Source organism: Mustela lutreola, chromosome 9 (assembly GCF_030435805.1).
Source record: "Mustela lutreola isolate mMusLut2 chromosome 9, mMusLut2.pri, whole genome shotgun sequence".
NCBI classification, from domain to species: domain Eukaryota; kingdom Metazoa; phylum Chordata; class Mammalia; order Carnivora; family Mustelidae; genus Mustela; species Mustela lutreola.
The window spans coordinates 16858962-16878021 of NC_081298.1; the positions used below are offsets into that span (position 1 = coordinate 16858962).

At 46.3% G+C, this 19060-nt stretch overlaps 1 protein-coding gene across 12 annotated transcripts in view; it reads left to right on the top strand.

Annotated features, from left to right (window-relative positions):
- PTPRT (protein tyrosine phosphatase receptor type T) overlaps window positions 1–19060 on the top strand; it is a 1057545-nt gene that overhangs the window by 347528 nt on the left and 690957 nt on the right. For all 12 annotated transcript variants that reach the window (XM_059133123.1, XM_059133124.1, XM_059133125.1 and 9 more), the window contains exons 4-5: window positions 7431–7512; window positions 15889–16004. In XM_059133123.1, the coding sequence (XP_058989106.1) occupies window positions 7431–7512; window positions 15889–16004 (198 nt within the window). The remainder of the gene's footprint in view (window positions 1–7430; window positions 7513–15888; window positions 16005–19060) is intronic.

Sequence of the window (19060 nt, forward strand, 5' to 3'; positions counted from 1 at the left end):
TTTTCCGATTCCTAACTTGTTGGGCCCTTCCAACATCATTCCATTACATTGTATCCTCTGCTCTGAGCTGGTGGGGAGAAAGCCACTAATGTACTAAAAGTAACAGTTTAGGACAGAAACTTCTCTCTTTCTGTGACACACACACACACACACACACACACACACAGCCACTAGTGCATAGTCTGTGGCCACACACCCAGGGGGGCACACACAGGTGCACCTGCACGCTCCAGGAGTCACTACCCACGCATACATCGGGGGGGACAGAAGAAGGGACATTGGGGGGGACAGAAGAAGGGACTGTCAGGAGAGTCAAAGACGCTTGCAGAGCGGTTTTGAAAATTCATCAGCCCCTGAGCTCTGGTCCTGTATGTATGATTCTGTGGACTAAACACAGTTTCAGTTTTCAGCCGTGCTGGGACGCAGATCCTGTTGGCTTATGTATTCATTTATTAAAGTCATATTTCATAGTTCCAAAATTGACTTTTAGTTCCATAACGAACAGGGAAATTTCATCTCTCCTATTAGGGTTTCTGTGGCACCAGGGTCTCAGCAGGGCCGGGGATGAATGGCCCCTGACCGTATACCCCCACACCTGCCTCCTCCCGGAAGAGCAGGGCCTTATTAAAACCGCTTAAGCTCTGCTTTAGATCTGGGCCCTCTTGCAGGTGATATTAAGTCTGTTTTATGTTTTTAATGATTCTGAACTGTTCTGTCCCAAGATTTAGGAAAAAACAAGAGGAGTTCTCACTGGTTTGCGGCCACCTGTTTACTCCGTGTTCCAGCACCTGCCTGGTTGAAGTTGCCCTTTATTTAGTGCTTGTAATTTCTATGTAGACCCATGAAATCTAGGGCCTGCCAGGCTTGGATTCCACGAGGCTTGAGGTCCCGTCCTTTTCTCAAGGATGGGGCACTAGCTTCCAGCACTCTGGAGGCTTAGTGATTCCCGTGTAATTTAGGGGGGGTGCATCTCACACCCTTCACATCCCCCCATCTCCTCTCTTTCACCTTCCCTTTCTGCTGAGCAGCGAGCTCTCCTCATTGTATTCCGGCCTCCTGGGGCTAGGGTAGGGGAGAGGCGCTCTTGATTTCACCCTGAGCAACCCCTCTCCATGGAAATACGTAGTCCTCTTCCTAAGAGAGGTGCTGGCTAGCCAACATTTTTCTCTCTTTGGAGAAGATGTTTGCAGCCCTTCAGACTTTGGCTGTACAGATTCTCTGCTCAAGGACTACAGAAGGTGAGGAAAGAGTACCCACTCCTCTAAACCGTGTCCTGACCTATCCGTTCCGTCCCCCGACATGCATACAAGCTGCTTTTTGGAGAGGTTGAGGGTGACTCATCTCTGAGCCTCTCTTGGGAAAAAATAATTCCTGACTTCATTCATGCTCATGCCTGGGGAGAGGTTTGTGCCCCTCCGTGCAAGCATTAGGAGGTCTCTAAGGTTCTACAGGCTGGGCACTTGTAACTGATCCGAGGTCCATGTGGTGGCCTTCGGGTTGAAGAATGTCCTGCAGAGCTGGTAGCTTTCCTTGCCTAGGCCTTCTGTCCCATCCCCATCCTGTCTGGGCCCTTACCTCCTTATACTGACCTGGAGTATCCCTGGGTGTTGGCACGGGCTACTTCTGCCCTCCCTGCCCTGCCTGCCGCCTGTAATCAGCACTCTAGTAGCCTCTACAATTCTCTACCCACCTTGGTGCCAGCCTCATCGAGAGAGTTCAGTGTTGGGGGGACCCGCCTCAGCAGGTGAGTCCAGGCAGGCCTTCTTCCTTTCCTTTCCCTTCTGGCCCTATTTCTCATACATCCACTCTTGTGTCTCTGTTGTGGATGCCTCACTCCCCAGGCATTGAGGGCTCTATCTCATGGCAGCTTGCATGATTTTTATTTAAAAAAAAAAAAAAAAATCTAGTTCTGGAGTGGCAAACCCAAGACAAGGCCCTCTTGGCTCCTGCGTGCTTTGTGAGCATTTTGCTGTGAGTGATCTGGCAGTGCAGGGGAGGACTTGTTCCAGTTCTGTCCCGGGAAGTACTGTATTCTCAGCTGTATCCCCAGCCTGCCCTGTGGTAGAAATGTCCCATGGACCCTAGTTCTAGGATCTTAGGAGTCTGGAGAGTTCATCAAGGAATTTGTGGGCTGCCATGGTCTTTTTCTCTGTGCCTCTGTACTTACTCCCCATCACTGTTCCCATCTCCCTTGGTTCCTGCAAGCACATGTGGCTCTTTATTTCCATGTAACCCCATGTAGACCCAAAGTCTAGCCTGGGCCAGTTTCTGACCATGGGGGCTCCTATCAAAGACTCCGTTGAGTGTAGGAATTTCAGTGGAAGCTTGAGGTGGAGACTAGATTGGGTGGTTATGTTGGGTGGTCCATTAGCTTCTTACTTTCCCCAGACCTAGCATCGTTCCCTGGGATTGCTCCTCTTACTGTCCATCCCTCTACCCAAACTAAGAACAACAATAATAGTAACATTTATCAATATCTTACCATGTATATTGCAAACCCTTTACAATTCTTTCCCTTGTTTCTTATGGCATATGTTTCTCCCATGTTTGAGAAACCCAAGTCTAACCGACCCCGAGACTTCATACACACACACACACACACACACACATACTCAAGAGGAATTCTGATAAGTGGAAGATTCTCTATCTCATTCTAGAATTGTTATTTCTGCAGAGGAAGGGAGAGAGAACAGTGAACAAATGTGTTTTCCTCTTACCCATCCTCCCATGACCAGCCTTGCGTCCATTAATGGAAACCTTGTTAATAATTACGATACGGGTTAGACACTGGGTCATGATTGCGAGAAACAGTCCGAATGTTAGCAGAGTTTAAGTTGTCCTTTGATTAACTGGAAAAAAAAAAAATAGAATTCTGCATGACCAAGTGTTTTGGTTAAATGAGAATTGGACTGCTTTCCACTGAAGCCCCGTAATGGGTATGGCGGTGCACTATGTGCTGGGAGCCCCGGCCCTCAGCTCTCAGTCTACCTCTGGCTCTGCCTTTGAGCTTTGGTAACACAGCTGGCCCCATGTTTTAGGACTTTTGAGAGACTGGATTAAGACCGTGAAATAAATGGTAAATCTGGCCAACCTTTATTATTGTGGTTATATTTCAGTTTTTATTATTTTTATTATCGTTCAGCCTCAGTTGATGAAGTGTCCTTTCTGATCAATACCAATCCCTCACTGCAGTCCTAACCCCAGTTCACTCCTTCTAGAAGCTTGTTTCATTGATCCCCTCATCCCCTTGCGTGCTATCCTATTTCCTTGATTCATTTCTCTCAACTTGCCATTTGGCTTTAAATTTTGTTTCAGACTTCTGTTAACATACAGAACATACTTTGAAATCATAGTTATTATGGAAGGCATTACATATTTAAGAAATACATTTCAATTTTAAGATATTTATTTTTAAGCTTTTGTCATTAACTTTTCGCCTTAGAAAACATAGAAAATACATAGGCCCAAACGTATACAGTTTGTTCTTTAAGAGACTTTTTGAAGTTAATCTTCAACCTATAATCTGACATTTGAATTAAATAATATGTGTTTAGTAAAGGCATTTTTATTCATATTCATTATTATTTATGTCATCTTATTATTCATATATTCATAAGATATAAGCACATACTTCTAATTCTTTTTTTCTATTTGGCCCGAGTCTAAGATACGAATTAAAGTTTTCAAATTTTGTTTTTATTCCTCTTCATTTTCTCTTTTTAAATCTATTAACTTATGCATTTAAAGAATGACATTTTAATTCACTTAATTTTTTTTTCCAGTTTAAATTATACTTTGACACTTTTACATTATTTTTACAACAACTGTTTTCTGTTTATTTGCATTTTTCCATTATGCATTTATTCAATTTGTTACTTTTAAGTTAACTGGATCATTTTGCTTATCTTGTAGTGTACAATTAAATTTTGTTTATTTAGACAGTCTGAGACCTTTTCTCTATTTTAACCCATTTATATTTATTGTCACAACAGAAATGTTTTTTCTTTTGTCATTTTTTATTACACAGTTTGAATGCTTTCTTGTTTTTAAATGTGTTTTCTGTGTTCTATTTTATTTTTTTACCCTATGGCCTTTGCTTTTGTTTTTCTTTCAGTTATTGAAAAATGTAAGTAGATACTTAATTTTTTTATAGTAATGTCTTTGTTGACTTACTTCTTTGCAGGCTATAGCATTTATCCTTTATTTATCCTTTATTTCTGCTGACTTTCCCCCACTCCCTACACATTTTTGTTTCTCTGTCTCTGAAGGACCCTGTTACCTTAGTAAACTCGTCTTCCAGGGTGGTTGTCATACTAGAGTCGGTTGCTGTATGTTTGGTGTAACTGTCATTCCTAAGTAATCTTCCACAATCCTCAGGCAGCCATATGTGGCCTTAATGATAGATCTTACCACCCAAGTATGTTGCCTCTTGGCAACCATCACCAGCCTCTCTACCAGGTCCCTGCTCTCTCATTATAGCTGTTTGAGCTCTGGGCCCCCCCTGAGAACAGTGGCCTCTAAATCCATTAACCTGGAGTGACCACATGGGCCACAAAAAGTTTCCATTTGAAGGTTTTCCTCTTGGTCTCATCATCCGTCTTACATTCTGTCCACAGGCTTGAAGTGAGGAGTGAAAGATAGGAGAGAGAAGGGTCCATTGTATAGGCTGACAAGGTTAAAGATGAAGAACAATGGAGATTTGAACCAGAGCTGTTGGACTGGAATTGAACTGACTTTGACTTACAAAATAGTTGCTTCGTATGGTTCAACTTAATAGCAAAAATGGAAAGACATGGCCAGATTTAGAAATACTAAGAAGCAAAAAGAAAATGAGAAGCAAGGCAGAAGGAGAAGCCCCAGTAGATGCCCAAATCGTAGTCTTCAGTGACTGGACAGGTCATAGGATAACCCACTGAGGCCCATATTTAGGAAGGACAATGGGGCTGTAGGGGAGACAACTTGATAGAGATGCTGTTTAGATCTGTTGCATACAGATTGTGTTTGAGGCATCTGTGTATAATGTCTGCATGAAATGCAGATCTCTTAGTTGGGGGAGACTACTGTTCAGTGAAAATTATGGAGTAGTGCTGGACTTGGGATTGCCAGTGAATTGCCAGTCATTGGAGGAAGAGTGTGCTCAGTAAAAACATGAATAGAGGAACCTCACATTTGAGGGGTAAATTTAGGAGGACAAGTGCTTACAAAGAAACCTATGGCAGTATAGTCCCAGATCTGTGCGAAAAGCCATGAGAGTGAAGTGTCATTTGAGCCTAAACAAGAGTGATCCAGAAAGGGAGAAGCTACAAGCATTGATAATTATAGGAAAATGGTCAAGTATTAATAATAATTACTAGCAAACATTGAGGTTCTACCATGTGCCATATGTTGTTCCAAATAGGTATTAACTCTAATCTGAAAAATTATTTAAGGAAGTGGGCACTGTAATTACAGATGAGGAAACTGAGGCACAGAGCAGGAAGATAACTTGCCCAGAGTCACATGGTAGTGAGTGGTGTAGCCAGGACCAGAACCCAGGCATTCTGATCCACAGCCCAACCACAACACTGTCTTCCTTCTTAAGATAAGGATTGAATACTATCTGTTGGATTTAGCAACTATGAAGTTATTGGTATTTGCCATGAAAGCAGTTCTGGGGGAAGTGTTGGGGACAAAGTCCAGATGATAGTAGTGGGGGCAGGGGTGGGGTGGGGAGTTTTGCAATGGGAAGTAAGGGAGTGTTGAGAGTGAGTGTAGATAAAACCGTTGAGAATACCACATGTGATTGAAACACCGCTAGACTGTGCCAGAGCAGAACCTGCCACCCAAGGGTAGCTTTTAAAGAATAAGAGAAGCCCCAGCATTTACAGGTGCCAAAATCAGGGATAAAAGAGTTCAGAGACACAGGTAAAGAGACAGAACCAGGAAGGACCAAGAAGCTGGAACATGCAGCAGAGGTGGGAAGTGTCGAGCATGGGCATGCCTTGAGGAGAGGAGGCAATGGTTGGTGTTTGGTAACCCGAGGTGTTCTCTAACCTCTGACTGATGGGCAAGAAGTTAGAACTCAGCCCATCTCCTGTCCCTTTACCTGTTGAAGACGTGCTGTGGGTGTCTGCTGGGACTGGGTGGGTGATGTTGAAGTGGAATATTTGTGTGAGGCATGGAAGTAGAGAAGGCAGGTTTGCAATAGACTTGTCAATGTTGGAACGAGGGGGTGAAAGAATTGGGGCTTTGAGATCAATGGGAATGGTTAGCCAACATGGCGGGGCCACCCTGGGCTTGCTGAGAATACAGGAGGTCTAGGCCATCACATAGACTCTGGGAAGCATGAGATCCAGGGTACGACATGAGCAGCGGGAGCAGGTTTAAAAAGAGTGAGGGGCAGGAGGCTGGGTCAGAATACTCGTGGATGAAACTTCTGGTTTCTGGAATGGATAAGGATGCGGATGTGGCTGAAGCTGGTTGGGAGATAAAGACCACGGGATTTGGGAGGTCAAGGTGTCTATATAGGTAGTCACATCTCCTAGGCAAAGTTAGACAGTGGGTGGCAAGAAAAGCGGTTAACTGAGTTTTAAAAGCTATACTGAATTACACTGCTTGGGTGAGAGTCAGAATGGAGAATTCAAAGGACTTGTTGCCTTTGGATTCCTGGATACCAACATTTGCGCCTGGGGCTTATCTTCAAGAGGTGTTATTAAGAAATTCAGATGGGAGAGAGACAAACCAAGAAATAGACTCTTAACTACAGAGAACAAACTGTTGGGGGTAGGAGGGAATGGGACCAGAGCAGAGAGGGGGGTTGTGGGGGACACGAGACAAATAGGAGCCGGGGGTCGAGGAGTAACCTTGCTGTGAGGAGCACTGCATGTGATGTGGAAGTGTTGAATCACTAGGTTGTACATCTGAAACTACTATAACCCTGAATGTTAACTGTATTAGAATTAAAATTAAAGAAATTCAGATGGACTATATTCCTGGGGGTTGTAGAATCAAATCAGAGTAAACTCTTCTCAGCTTATGGTAGCTTCCAAGGTAAGCTCCTCTGTCACATGTCATAAGAAATTTGGGGTATTAGGAAGGAATTCTCCTCTGTGCTACACTTGAAACAACAATGAAAAAGGTGCAGATCGGGGTTTCAGGCCATGTTTGGGTTGTTTTTCTGCATTCAAGCGTTATTTCTGAAATCCATTAAAAATGTTCCATGTGGCTGACTCTTGTTTTGCTGGGCATTGGATTGTGGCTTTTTTTTTTTTTTTTTTTAACTTTGTTTTGAAAATCCGAGTCCATTGCCAGCGTAGCGTACAAGGCTAATAGAAGACCTCTCTGGGAGGTTGTGGTGGGAAGCTGAAACACAGAGGGTTTGGGGGCTGGGCAGCTTCCTGTGATGCCTACAACCACTTCTGTGAAACTGATTCCCGCCATGTGTGTTACAGGTGATATTTGAATCCGTCTCTCTGAAGGGTCATCCGGGGTACATCGCGGTGGATGAGATCCGAGTCCTTGCGCATCCATGCAGTAAGTCTGTTCCCTCCTCCTCACTCAGCCTCCCTCCATGCCAGACCGGGGAGCTTGGAGCCTGCAGTCCCCACTTTTCAGTCAGCTTACAACCATCTCTGGCTCTCTCTCTCTCTCTCTTTCTCTTTTTTAATCCTTCAGAAATGCTTACATACTCAATGCAATCAGTCCTGAATAAATTCGTAATTTCGCTGGCCTGTTCAACAGGCAGCACCTCCAGGAATTTGCAGAGAGTGGCAAAACGTCTTCGTTTGAATCTCTCTCCGTCATTAAGGGAGTCTGAAGTCCTGATTGTTTATTAGTGGGATTCAGACCACTGAAGTGGAAGAATTAGAGGGCTTTGGATAGAATCTTGTGCAATTGTCTTAAAAAAAGAACACCACCAAAACACGGAGCAAATTAGTACACTGTTCACTCACAGGGAAAAGTACCCCAAAGCTATTAATTCTTTAAAAGTAATTTTAAATACACTCATCAGCCCTGCGTAGGCATCAAGAGAGATTTCTCATAGCGGTTAGTACTTAAGGTCCAGGGTCAAGAGTTCTAGAAGCCATACCGCTCCTTTGTGCCCATCCAGTCTCTCTCTTGAAGTTCTCTGTCTTTGCTGTGTTTTGTCTCAGATGCGTCAACATGTTTGTGCAAGGACATCTGGTTCACAGTTTCACGAAATCCTAGAGGGGCGTTGGATGGCATCTTACCTAGTGACATTTGGTTGGGGGGGGGGGGACTAGAGTCAAAGGGATATATGCATAGGGATGATGACAGCCCAGGGCTAGCTAGGTTTCCAGCTAGAATTATTTATTAGAATCCTGCATATTGGAGAGTCCCATTAATTTCTTGGTAGCCAGGAGGTTCTGGGTAACTCCTGGGGGGCTTGCCCTACTCCTTCCTTGTAGCCACGAGTCATGCTATCGTCTGCGTGCTGTTTGCTGTTTCTGCAAGAAGTGCTATGCCCCTTGTGGTTAGAGGCCTTCCAGTGCTTTCATTTGGGGGCTCTTCTCATATCAGCCCCACCCGTGTTGCTTTAACTGAAATGACTCTACTTCCACTGCAATGAATTTGTTAGAACCTTGAACATTATGACTTCCTTCCCCGGCACTAGAATGCCATCGTTTGACTCGTTGCTTAGAGCACCTCTCTGGAGGAATTTGGGACAAGTTCCAAGGGGTTTTGGCAAGACTGTGTTTGGGATCATTGTGTTTTGTGTCTGTGCATGGGAACCCTTCCTCCCAGAAAACCGGCCAGCTTCTCAGGAATGCTGAGATCCTACCAGAATCTTCATTGCTCTGGCATAACGTTCCTGCCCTCTGGGTTACTTGCTGAATCTTTGGGATTTCCTTAGGTGGGTCTGTCCATGTAGTCATGCCTGCTGAACCAGACCTCATGTGAAGAGGTTCCCAGAAATCTGTCCCCGGCCATGCAGTGGGAATTTTCACCTCTTTCATTAAGCTCAGGCTGATTCCTGTTCCTTGCTCCAACCTCAGCTCTGCCTTAACTCCAAGCGCTATTGCCCTAACTCCATGCACCATTTATATAGCAGAAATGCAGGTAACACCACCCACCCGGATAAAGCTGTCCCCTTCCCTGGCCTTTGGGAATCAGGATCAGCTGCCCGTTAAAGAAGGATCTTTGATCTCAGCCTGCACCAATGCATGAGGTCATGTTTGTCCTCCTCGTGGTTTGCTTAACTCCACACGCTCAGCTCTGCCCAACTTGCAGTTTTGAGGTTGTCTCTGGGAGGTGGGGTTCAGCTTCCCTAGGCCCTACACCCATCCGGTCCCCGCCAGGGCATCCCACTGCAGCACCCACCTGCAGCCCTGCTTCTTACCGTCTGTTTGGTTTGTTCTCGTAAGTGATTTTTGACCCTTCCCAGGGGAATGTGGCCCGGCTCTCTTGTCTGGGATCCCAGATCTCTCCACTCTGAGTGGGAATTGTCACTGCTGCCCTGAGGCCCAACCTGCCACCTGTCCCCTCTTCCAACCTCAACTCCACCTTAACTCTAAGCACTGGTTTGCCATGGAAGCCAAATACTTCCTTCTCTTGGAGAATTCTGTATGGGAAAGTGTTCCCTGGAGGGTGTTTGGATGCCTTTCCACCCCAAAGCCTCATGCTCCCCACCACCCCAACTTGGAATCCGCCCCTCCTCACTGGGGCTGCTCCTGAATGTAGGATTCTCCTCGCAGCCCTGCAGTTTGCCCGCGGGAGAGCGCGGAATGCATGGTTATGGCCAGAGCCAGTTCGCCAGCAAATGGTCCGTAGGGTACAACTCAGAGGGACGGGACTCTGGCTGCGTTCCTGGGTAATAGGAGCACAACGTCGAGGCTTCGGCAGCTTGGGCTTAAACTTCCCAGAAAACAGAATGTGAGGACCCCGTCATAGTGGCTGGGATTGGAACAATTCCACTGAAGAATACGTACCAATCCTGGCAGTACGTGTCCTCCAAGTGGGGGTCTGTCCACGTGGCTCCTGAGTCACGGGGAGGGGAGGGGTCTTTGCCAAGGCCTCCTTGTCCGGTTGGGCACTCCATGCACATCCGCTCCAGCTCTTTGCTCTACTGTCTTTCAACAGGTAGATCATGGCACGTTAGCTCTGCGTCAGGAACTGGTGCTAGACACGGGGTAGGGCGGGTACTTCGGTTGCCAAACTGGTTAGATCCTTGTCTCTATGGTGTTAACTTAGCCGAGCGGCGGAGGGCGGAAAGCCGCTCAATAAGTAATATTAAGTAGTAACATACAATTTCAGATGGTGATATCACAGTGGAGAGAATAAATATGAGTGGCTGGAGTCAGCGAGTGCTCCTTAGGCAGAGAGGACAGGGGACAGGTCTGGGCACCTGTGGTCTGAGCTGACACCTGAGTCCCTTGTGCGCAGATAGATCTAGGGAGGGGGACAAGGCCAGGCAGAGGAAACAGCACGTGCAGAGGTCCTGCTGTGAGAATTCACCAGTGTCGCATGAGTAGCCAGAGCGTAGGGAGCACACGGCAAAAGGACCCAAGTGAAAATTGGGGAGGGAGGCTGAGGCCGGAGGACACATGGGCTGAGTGCCTTGACGAGGTTAGACTTTAATGGAAGTGCAGGGAGCCACCCTTGGAGGGACTTGGCCTAGGATTGATTTGATCTAGTTTGAGTGTTTAGAAGACCACTGTGGCTGCTCTGCAGAGAATGAGTTGAAGGGGAACAGAGGAGCCAGCAGACCAGTCAGGAAGGAAGTTCTGGAGTCATGGAACAGGTAGGTGGTGGTGGCCTGGACCGGGCTGGTGGAGAGACGTCCGTTCATCATTCTGCATGTGTTTACTGAGCGTGTACTCCAGGACAGGCACGATTCTGAGCTTATGGGAGTAAGACACATTCATTCTCTGTCCTCATGGGTTTCCATTGAGGTGGAAGATACTAGAACTCAAATAGGTAATTGTATGTTGTATAACAGAGGGTAAATTGGTTTGCTAAGGCTGCCATACAAATACTGTAGGCTGGGTGGGCTGAAACAGCAGAAATTTATTTGCCCACAGTTCTATAGGTAGAATTCGAGGATGAAGAGGACATGGTTGGTTTTTCCTGAGGCCTCTGTCCTTTGCTTACAGGTAGTTGCCTTCTTGCTCTGTCCTCACATGGGCTTTGCTCTGTGCTCCTCATAGGTCTCTGTACATGTGCTCCTGAAATGTCTCTGTGTGTCCCGATCTTCTTCTCCCAACACCAGGTAGAGTGGATTAAGGTCCACCTAAAAGCCCTATCTCCAAATACAGCCGTACTCTGCAGTGTTGATCAGTAGGGCTTTAATAGATGAATATTTGGGGGGCGGGGACCCAATATACACCATAGCAGACGGTCAGCAGTGCTGTACAGAAACAAAGCACAGAGGTGGAGAGAGGTAGGCAGATGAGAGAGAGATTTAGGACATAGGGTCAGCTGGTCATATTTGATGGATGAGTTTTCGGAGTCAAAGGTGTCAAAAACAGCACTTCCTTGGATTTTTGGCTCGGGCCCCTGGCTGGTGCGGGCAGGGCTGGTATATGTCTCTGGAGCCCGAGTGATGCCCTCGAGCGAGCTGACTGACTGTGCGTGCATCCTGGGGCGCTCGGGGAACATGAGTCGAGCATGCTACTAGCGGTTTTCGTGCTATCCTCTGCAGTGACGGTACCTTTTGCTCTCCAAAGCCTTCATATGAATGCATTTATGACTTCACTCATGGGTGTTAAAAATTTAACTATATGGAGAAACATGCATTCTCCCCAGGCTTTGTAATTCTCCACTTCTGTCCTCCAAAACATTTTTCCTATTAACATCAGGTATCAATAAGCGATTCTGCTGAATATTTCAGAAGTTGCGGGGCTGGTGGGGAGGGGGGCAGTTAGTGCCTGATTTGCAGCTGTATCCTCCATCGGTTTGGGCTGAAGTTACGACTTCTCATGATTGCCCTGCAGCTTCCAAAACACCGACCGACAGACAGGCATAATACTCAAAGGAAATTATTTTCTCTTACAAACCGAATGCTCTCGTCTGTATTTTATAGCGCATTTAACATTTTTGTGGGATTCTAAAAGTATTTGAGCCATAGTCGCCCCTCTGCTGTCATTCTCCGTATCAGCTGTGAGCAGGGACACCGCAGCTACAATCACACATGAGAAAGGTCGGCACGATTTTCCACTGGGTCTCCAAGTTTCTAGCTCCCAAGCTGACTTGTAGAATTTTTTAAACCTTTTTTCTTTTTCCCCCATCACAACCTTGCAGGGCCATGTCCTCGAACCCACTGAGTGTCTCCAGCTCGTTTCTAATGTAGGTACTGTGCTTTCTCCTCAACTGCCTGGCTTCCTACTGAGCGCTGAAGGTTTAAAGAGCGAAATAAAGGGCACAATATTGTGTCTTCAGACGCAACACTGACATCGGCAGGAGCTTAAATGTCACCAGCATCAAGACATTTTGCCCCAAATGCACAGCCGGTTTGCTGTTAGCCCCATTCAGCAGGATCCCACTTTGGAGGTGCTGGGTCTCCGTGGGGAGTGAGGGTGGATTGTTTAGAACCACAAGTTAGAGGCCAGGCTGGGCCCCAAGGTCAGCTGTGTTTGGCCTCAGGTTGGCAAGTGGAAGCTGGCGGGATAAATTCTTTCCCCAAGCTGTAGGTGCTGGAGGAAAACCATAGGTCAGAGAACAGAGGGCTCAGAAGTGGACGTGAGTGTCTGTGTGTGTGTGTGTGTGTAGAGAGAGTCAGAGAGGCCAGGAGCTCAGAGAAGTGACCTGAACAGGTCGCCAACACAAGGAGGCTCCGCAGTTGTGTCCTGAGGTGGGAATGAGGCCAGGCCTCCAAGAGCCGACCCAAGAGTAAGGGCGTACAGACCCAGGGCTGGGCAGGACGAGGGTGTTCTGGGCACGTTCTCATGTTGGGAGCCTTGAGCTAGGGCTAGCAGTCATGTGATCCCCAGCGTGCTGCCTGCAGGGGTGGGCGGTATCCCTGGATTTATGGAGCCAGACAAGGCAGGACCGGCCAGTGGGAATTGTTCTAGATGACTTATACAGGAGCTAACAGAGACCGCACGTGAGAAGAGCTTGCCTGCAGATGTGTTTGGTTAAGCTTCCATGGCATTGTAATGGAATTTAGTCAAGACTTCAGAATGAGAGATTTCACATAAAATCGGATTTCTTACTTGGGTTGAGAAATTGGACGATGGGCTGCCCTGAGCAAAGTACTCTGGAGTGGCCTTCTCTGCTGGATCTGAGTAACAGCAGCCCCGTTCAAGGGGCCATGGGGTCTTTATCCATTTCTCCTCAGGCCCTACCACCCCTCAGTGCCACCTCAATGCTAAGGCTGGTGTCAGATACCAGTTGTCACTGTGCGTGCAGTGTTGCTGTTCTTTTTTTTTTTTTTTTAAGATTTTATTTATTTTACAGACAGAGATCACAAGTAGGCAGAGAAGCAGGCAGAGAGAGAGGAGGAAGCAGGCTTCCTTCTGAGCAGAGAGACGGACGCGGGGCTTGATCCCGGGACCCTGAGCTCATGACCTGAGCCGCAGGCAGATGCTTAACGCACTGAGCCACCCAGATGCCCCGAAATCTCTATTTTATGCAAATCTCTGTCAAAAGTGGGAATGTGAATGTTGGAGCAAGGAGGTGGGGTTTTGTTTTTGTTTTGTTTTCTAACTGAGCCACTTTATTCATTTATAAAAATGGCTCCTGTGGGTGCACGAGTTCAGCCTCGCTGCTGTAAACCACCCACGTTTCGCCAGAATATTAACCCCAGGGGCCATTAAGCCTCTAAATTCTCTACCCCTGAACCCAGAAGGGAGGGAGGAGGAGAGCCTGGAGATGAGAGAGTCCAGACAAAGGTCTGCGGCTGAGAAGCTGGGAATCAGAAGCAAGCAGGGGACATTGATCCGGAGAAGATCCATTTCTCATTGCACAAGTCCCAGAGGTTAAACTGTTTGCCCAGTGTCCCCAAGGGTAAGGACAGACGTCCCTTTGTGAAACCCAGCACAAAGCCTCCCAACCCTGGAGCTAAAACTGTCCTCTCTCCCTGCACCGGATGGATGTTCCCTCCCTTTTAAACCTGGGGTATAAAGGGGCTTACAGTGTTGACTCTTAGTCCTCCTTGAATGGACTTGAATTGATAGTTCCAAAAATAACTTTATAAAATTATACAGGAAAGCCAAAAGGAAGTGATTTCAGACAATCAAAGCAGCATGATATTGGTCAGGTTGACCAGATGCCGGAATCTTCAGTTCGGAGAGCCCCACGAGGAGAGGTCTCCCTCCCCCTGTGCCTCGGCTGCTTGACACCACTTTAGCCGTGGGGTCCTGAAGGTAGCACAAGGGGGTCCTCAAGCTGCCGTCCTTGGTTTAAGAGCCTGAGCAGAAGGTGTGCTTTCACACAGCAAGTCTGCCTAATCACGCCAGAGGTTTGGGAATGGCTGAGCTCTGTATGCCATGACGCACGTTGATAGAAAACGTCATTCGGAGTATGAAGGCCATGGGGACAGATGGCTCGGAAGGGAATGACTCATGATTAAATACTTGGGAGCCATGAGAGGAGCCTCAAGTCAGCCCAGCCTGGCCTGCAAGCCCTTTCTCTCCACCCTGGGGACCAAGTGACACCACTGACTTCCCATTACTCAGGAAGCTGGCGAATGTGCGATTTAAATGTTGACTTTTGGGCTAAAATCTGGACTGAATTTCATTTGCCTCTTACTAATGCCATGTAGCTTTGGGCAAATGAAACTCGTTGAGCCTCAGCTTCTGCCTCTCTGAAAGGGGACTAGGCATATTGTCTGCTTTACAGGACGTTATGAAGTTAAATGAGATAAAACATGTAAAGCATTTGTCACAGGGCCTGACATTGCTAGAGCTTTAGATAAGTGACATTATTGCCATTAGTGTCTCTCTGGGTATTGGACTCTCTCTGAAAAGATGGCCAGAGGCCCTTGTTGAAGCTTCTTGATCCTCTTAACAACTGTTCATTTGGTCTCATCATGGGGTAGCGGCTGTCTGGTTCATCCTTGATTTGGTTGATGTGCTAGGGGATCCTTGGCACTTTTGTGCCTCAGTGAAGAAATTCTTACTTCTAGACATGGCTTAGCAACCCTCACCTCTTTGGTGAGCTTGACATGGCGAGACCCTGACTCCTCAAAAAGGAAAGAGATGAACCCGCTACCCCATATTTAACAGTTTCTTTCTGGGATGATTGCTGGCACTTGGGTCTCAGGCTCTGAGGTGCTTTGTTTCATTTGTTTCAGCATCCCTCTTTCTGCTCTCTTACTGGAGGGAGGACTTCTCTCTGGTGTATCTTCTCCACGCCCCACCTTTAATTTTCCCTTCCAAACATGCCAGGATTTTTTTTTTTTAAGATTTTATTTATTTATTTGAGAGAGGTAGACAATGAGCAGGGGCAGAGACAGAGGCAGAGGGAGAAGCAGGCTCCCCGCAGAGCCCCCGACAAGGGGCTTGATCCCAGGACCCAGGATGCTTAACCGACTGAGCCACTTAGGCATTCCTTCTGAACATGCCAGTATTACCCCAGATGCTAAAAAGAGGGATTTTTGAGGCTTCGAGAGACCTGGTTCATGTCTTAGCTCCCTCACTTTCTGGCCCTCTGACTGTGCTGAATTACAGAAGTCCTCAGAGCCTTCATTTTCTGATCTGTAAAATGGGGATCGTACCCACTGCATGCATATTGCTGGGGTTTAAGTGCGGCGATCACACAAAGCTCTTAGAATGAGCAGAGCCTGGCTCCCAGGCAGCGGGCGAGCAGCCGAAGCTTCGCTGCCCCAGGTGGCTTCCCCGCTGTGGATTCCCCCCTGCCCAGTGCTCGTCCTGAGCTGCCGTCCACCCGTGGGGAAGCGGTGCAGGCTGTTGGATTCAGTCCTCATGTGCCCTTTGGTTTCTCTCCTAGGAAAAGCACCTCACTTTCTGCGGCTCCAAAATGTCGAGGTGAACGTGGGGCAGAATGCCACGTTTCAGTGCATCGCTGGTGGGAAGTGGTCTCAGCATGACAAGCTTTGGCTCCAGGTAAGGATGGGAGCGGCCCCTGCTGCTCATACTTGCCCATCCATCGGTAAAGGAAGAAAGTATGTGCTGGGGTGAAGGGCTTGGTGTGGGTAAGGAGAGGGAGTCGTTCTGTTGTACCTCTGCTCCTTGGGTGAAAACCTACATCCATGATCTTGTTAGATCTTCACTCTAATTCTGTTTTGTAGGCATCAGGATACCCATTTTACAGATGGAGAAACTAAGACCACACACATAAAAGTGCCAGAACTAGAATTCGTAACTGTGCCCTTTCCAAGCTGCCTTCTAACAGACTTGGTCCTTTAAAGCCAGACACCCAGGGCAAAGGCAAAATTTAATACTTTAGATTCTAGGTTTGTGGAATCATGAAATCTTCACGGGAGGGACCTTACCCACCCAGTGGTCCATGAGATTCCTGTCTGATAGGTCTTGCTTCTCCCCAGCATCCTGGTAAAGTCTGGTAAAATGCTTCTTTGCCAGAATATTTCACTACACCAGCAAAGCCATGTGGTCTTTGGCTGAAAGAATGTCTCAGGAAAGTCGGGAAGATGTTCTGAGTTTAAGTGTGTTCTGCTCTTAGTTCTGTTCCTTGGTCTCAGTTTCAAATCAAGAGAGGAGAAGAGAGAATGCCTTTTAGTGGGGGTGGGGGAAAGGAGAGGACACGGAGTTAGACACAAATTGTTGCAGCATCGGAGACATCCCCGTGGATGCTGGTATAGAAATCCCAGGGGCGAGGGTCACAGCGCAGAGGGTCAAACTGTGTGGTTCACTGAGTAGACAGATGCGGCTCTTGAACGTATTTTGGTTTTGTTCTTTATTTTACACAAATTTATTGAGGTTTAACTGAGATACAGTATTTAAAACGATACTTTAATACCTTTTCACGTGTGTGTATTTGTGAAACTGTGGTCACAGTCAAGGCACCAGACGTATCCATCTCCCTCAGACGCATCCTCGTTTCCATTCGAAATCCCTTCTTTCTGCTCTCTACTCCCATCTGGGCTCAGGTGACCACTGACCTGTGTTCTGTCCTCGAACCATTGACCCTTGATCTCGCATGGGTTTAAACTGGGTGCGTTCACATCCACATCGGTTTCTTTTCCCAATAAATACAGTACAGTAGTGTAAATGTATTTTCACTTACTTATGGTTTCCTTTACATTTTTTCTTTAACTTCACTGTAAGAATACTGTATATAAGGACGCCTGGGTGGCTCAGTCGTTTGAGTGGCTGCCTTCAGCTCAGGTCATGGTCCCGGGGTCCTGAGATCCAGTCCCGCATCGGGCTTCTTGCTGGGCGGGGAGCCTGCTTCTCTCTCTCCCTCTCCCTGCTGCTCTGCCTGCTTGTGCTGTCTCCGTCAAATAAATAAATAAAATCTTAAAAAAATAAAAAGAGTACTGTATATAATACATATAACATATAAAGCATATATTTATTGACTATGTTACCAGTAAAGCTTCTGGTCCACGTAGGCTATTAGTCGTTTAGTTTGGAGGGAGAGATGAAAGTCATACACAGATTTTTTTTTTTTTTACTGGACTGGGGGTTGCTGTTTTTAACCCCATGTTATTGAAGGGTCAACCGTGTATTAATTTGCATGTCTTAGAATTTTCTATCAAGTCACACAGCATGTACTTTTTCTTTCACTCAACAGAACTGTTCTGAGATTCCTCTATGATGTGTATAGATGTACTTTATTTTAAAATTTGGTCGAGTGATACCCCATTGTATGAAAATACGATGATTTCTTTACATATTCATCTGTGGGTGGACGTGTGGGTTGTTCAGTTACAGGTGATTTAAAAAACAAGTTGCTGTGAACATTCACGGACTTGAAGGGACACATAGGCAAATGCTTTTGTTTCTCCGGGACAGATGCCTGGAAGTGGAGTGGCTGGGTCATCTGGTAGACCTGTTGCTTTAAAGAACTATGAGCTTTTTCCCCGTCTGGCCGTACCATTTTGCATTCCCATCGGCAGTGGATAGGAGTTGTTGTCGCTTACCAACGTCCCTGCCAGCGCTTGGTAAGGTTATTCTTTTCAGTTTGAGCCATTTGAACAGGTGTGTGGTGGTATCTCTTCGTGATTCTCCTTTCCCTTTGCCTCAGGACCAGTGACGTTGAACGCCTCTCCTTGGGCTCCTTTGCTGGCATTCGTGTGTCCTCTTTGGTGCTGTGTCTGTTTCACTTTTTTTGATCCTTTTTTATTGGTTGGTTTCCTGTTATTGCATGCTGATAGTTCTCTGTATGTTCTGGATACAAACCCTTTGTCAGGTACATGCTTTGCAAATATTTTCTCTCGTTATCTGTGGGTTCTTTTTTCATTCTCTTAATTGTAGCGTTGGAGGAGCAATTTTAAATTTGGATGAAATCAAATTTATCTATTTTTCTTGTTTGGATCTTGTCCTAGCATCGTTTCTAAGAAATCTTTGCCTCACTGAAGGTCACAATGATTTTTTTTTTTCCTTCTGTTTCCTTCTAGAAATCTTATAATCTTAGCTTTTACATTTAGGTCGGTGATGCATTTTGAGTTCATTTTGCATATGGTGTGAGGTATGCATCGAAGTTTTTTTTTTTTTTTTTTTTTTCTTTTGGCGTGCATTTAGATATCTCTGTTGTTTCAGCATCATTAGCTGAAAAAGCTCATTCTTTCTCTGCTGTGCTGCTTTTGTCCACGGAGACAGGGGCTGGGCTCTTGAATTTGTTCCGTTGATCTCTTTGTCTATCTTGGTGCCTCCATCCTGCTGCATTGGTTCCTGTAAGCTTTATGATAAGCTTTGAAGTCTGGTGGTGTTAGTCTTCTGGTTGTTTTTCATTTCCACAACGATTATGGCCATTCTAGGTCTTTCGCATTTCCATCTGACTTTTAGAATCACTTCGTCAGCTTCTACATGAAAAGCCTGTTGGGATTTTGATGGGGATTGATTGCATTGAATCTATAAATCACTTTTGCAGAGAACTGACAGCAGTAATGACTTTTTTGGGTCTGAACATGGTATAGTTCTTCATTTATTTAAGGTCTGTAGTGATTTCACTCAGCACTTAGTGCAATTTTCAGTGT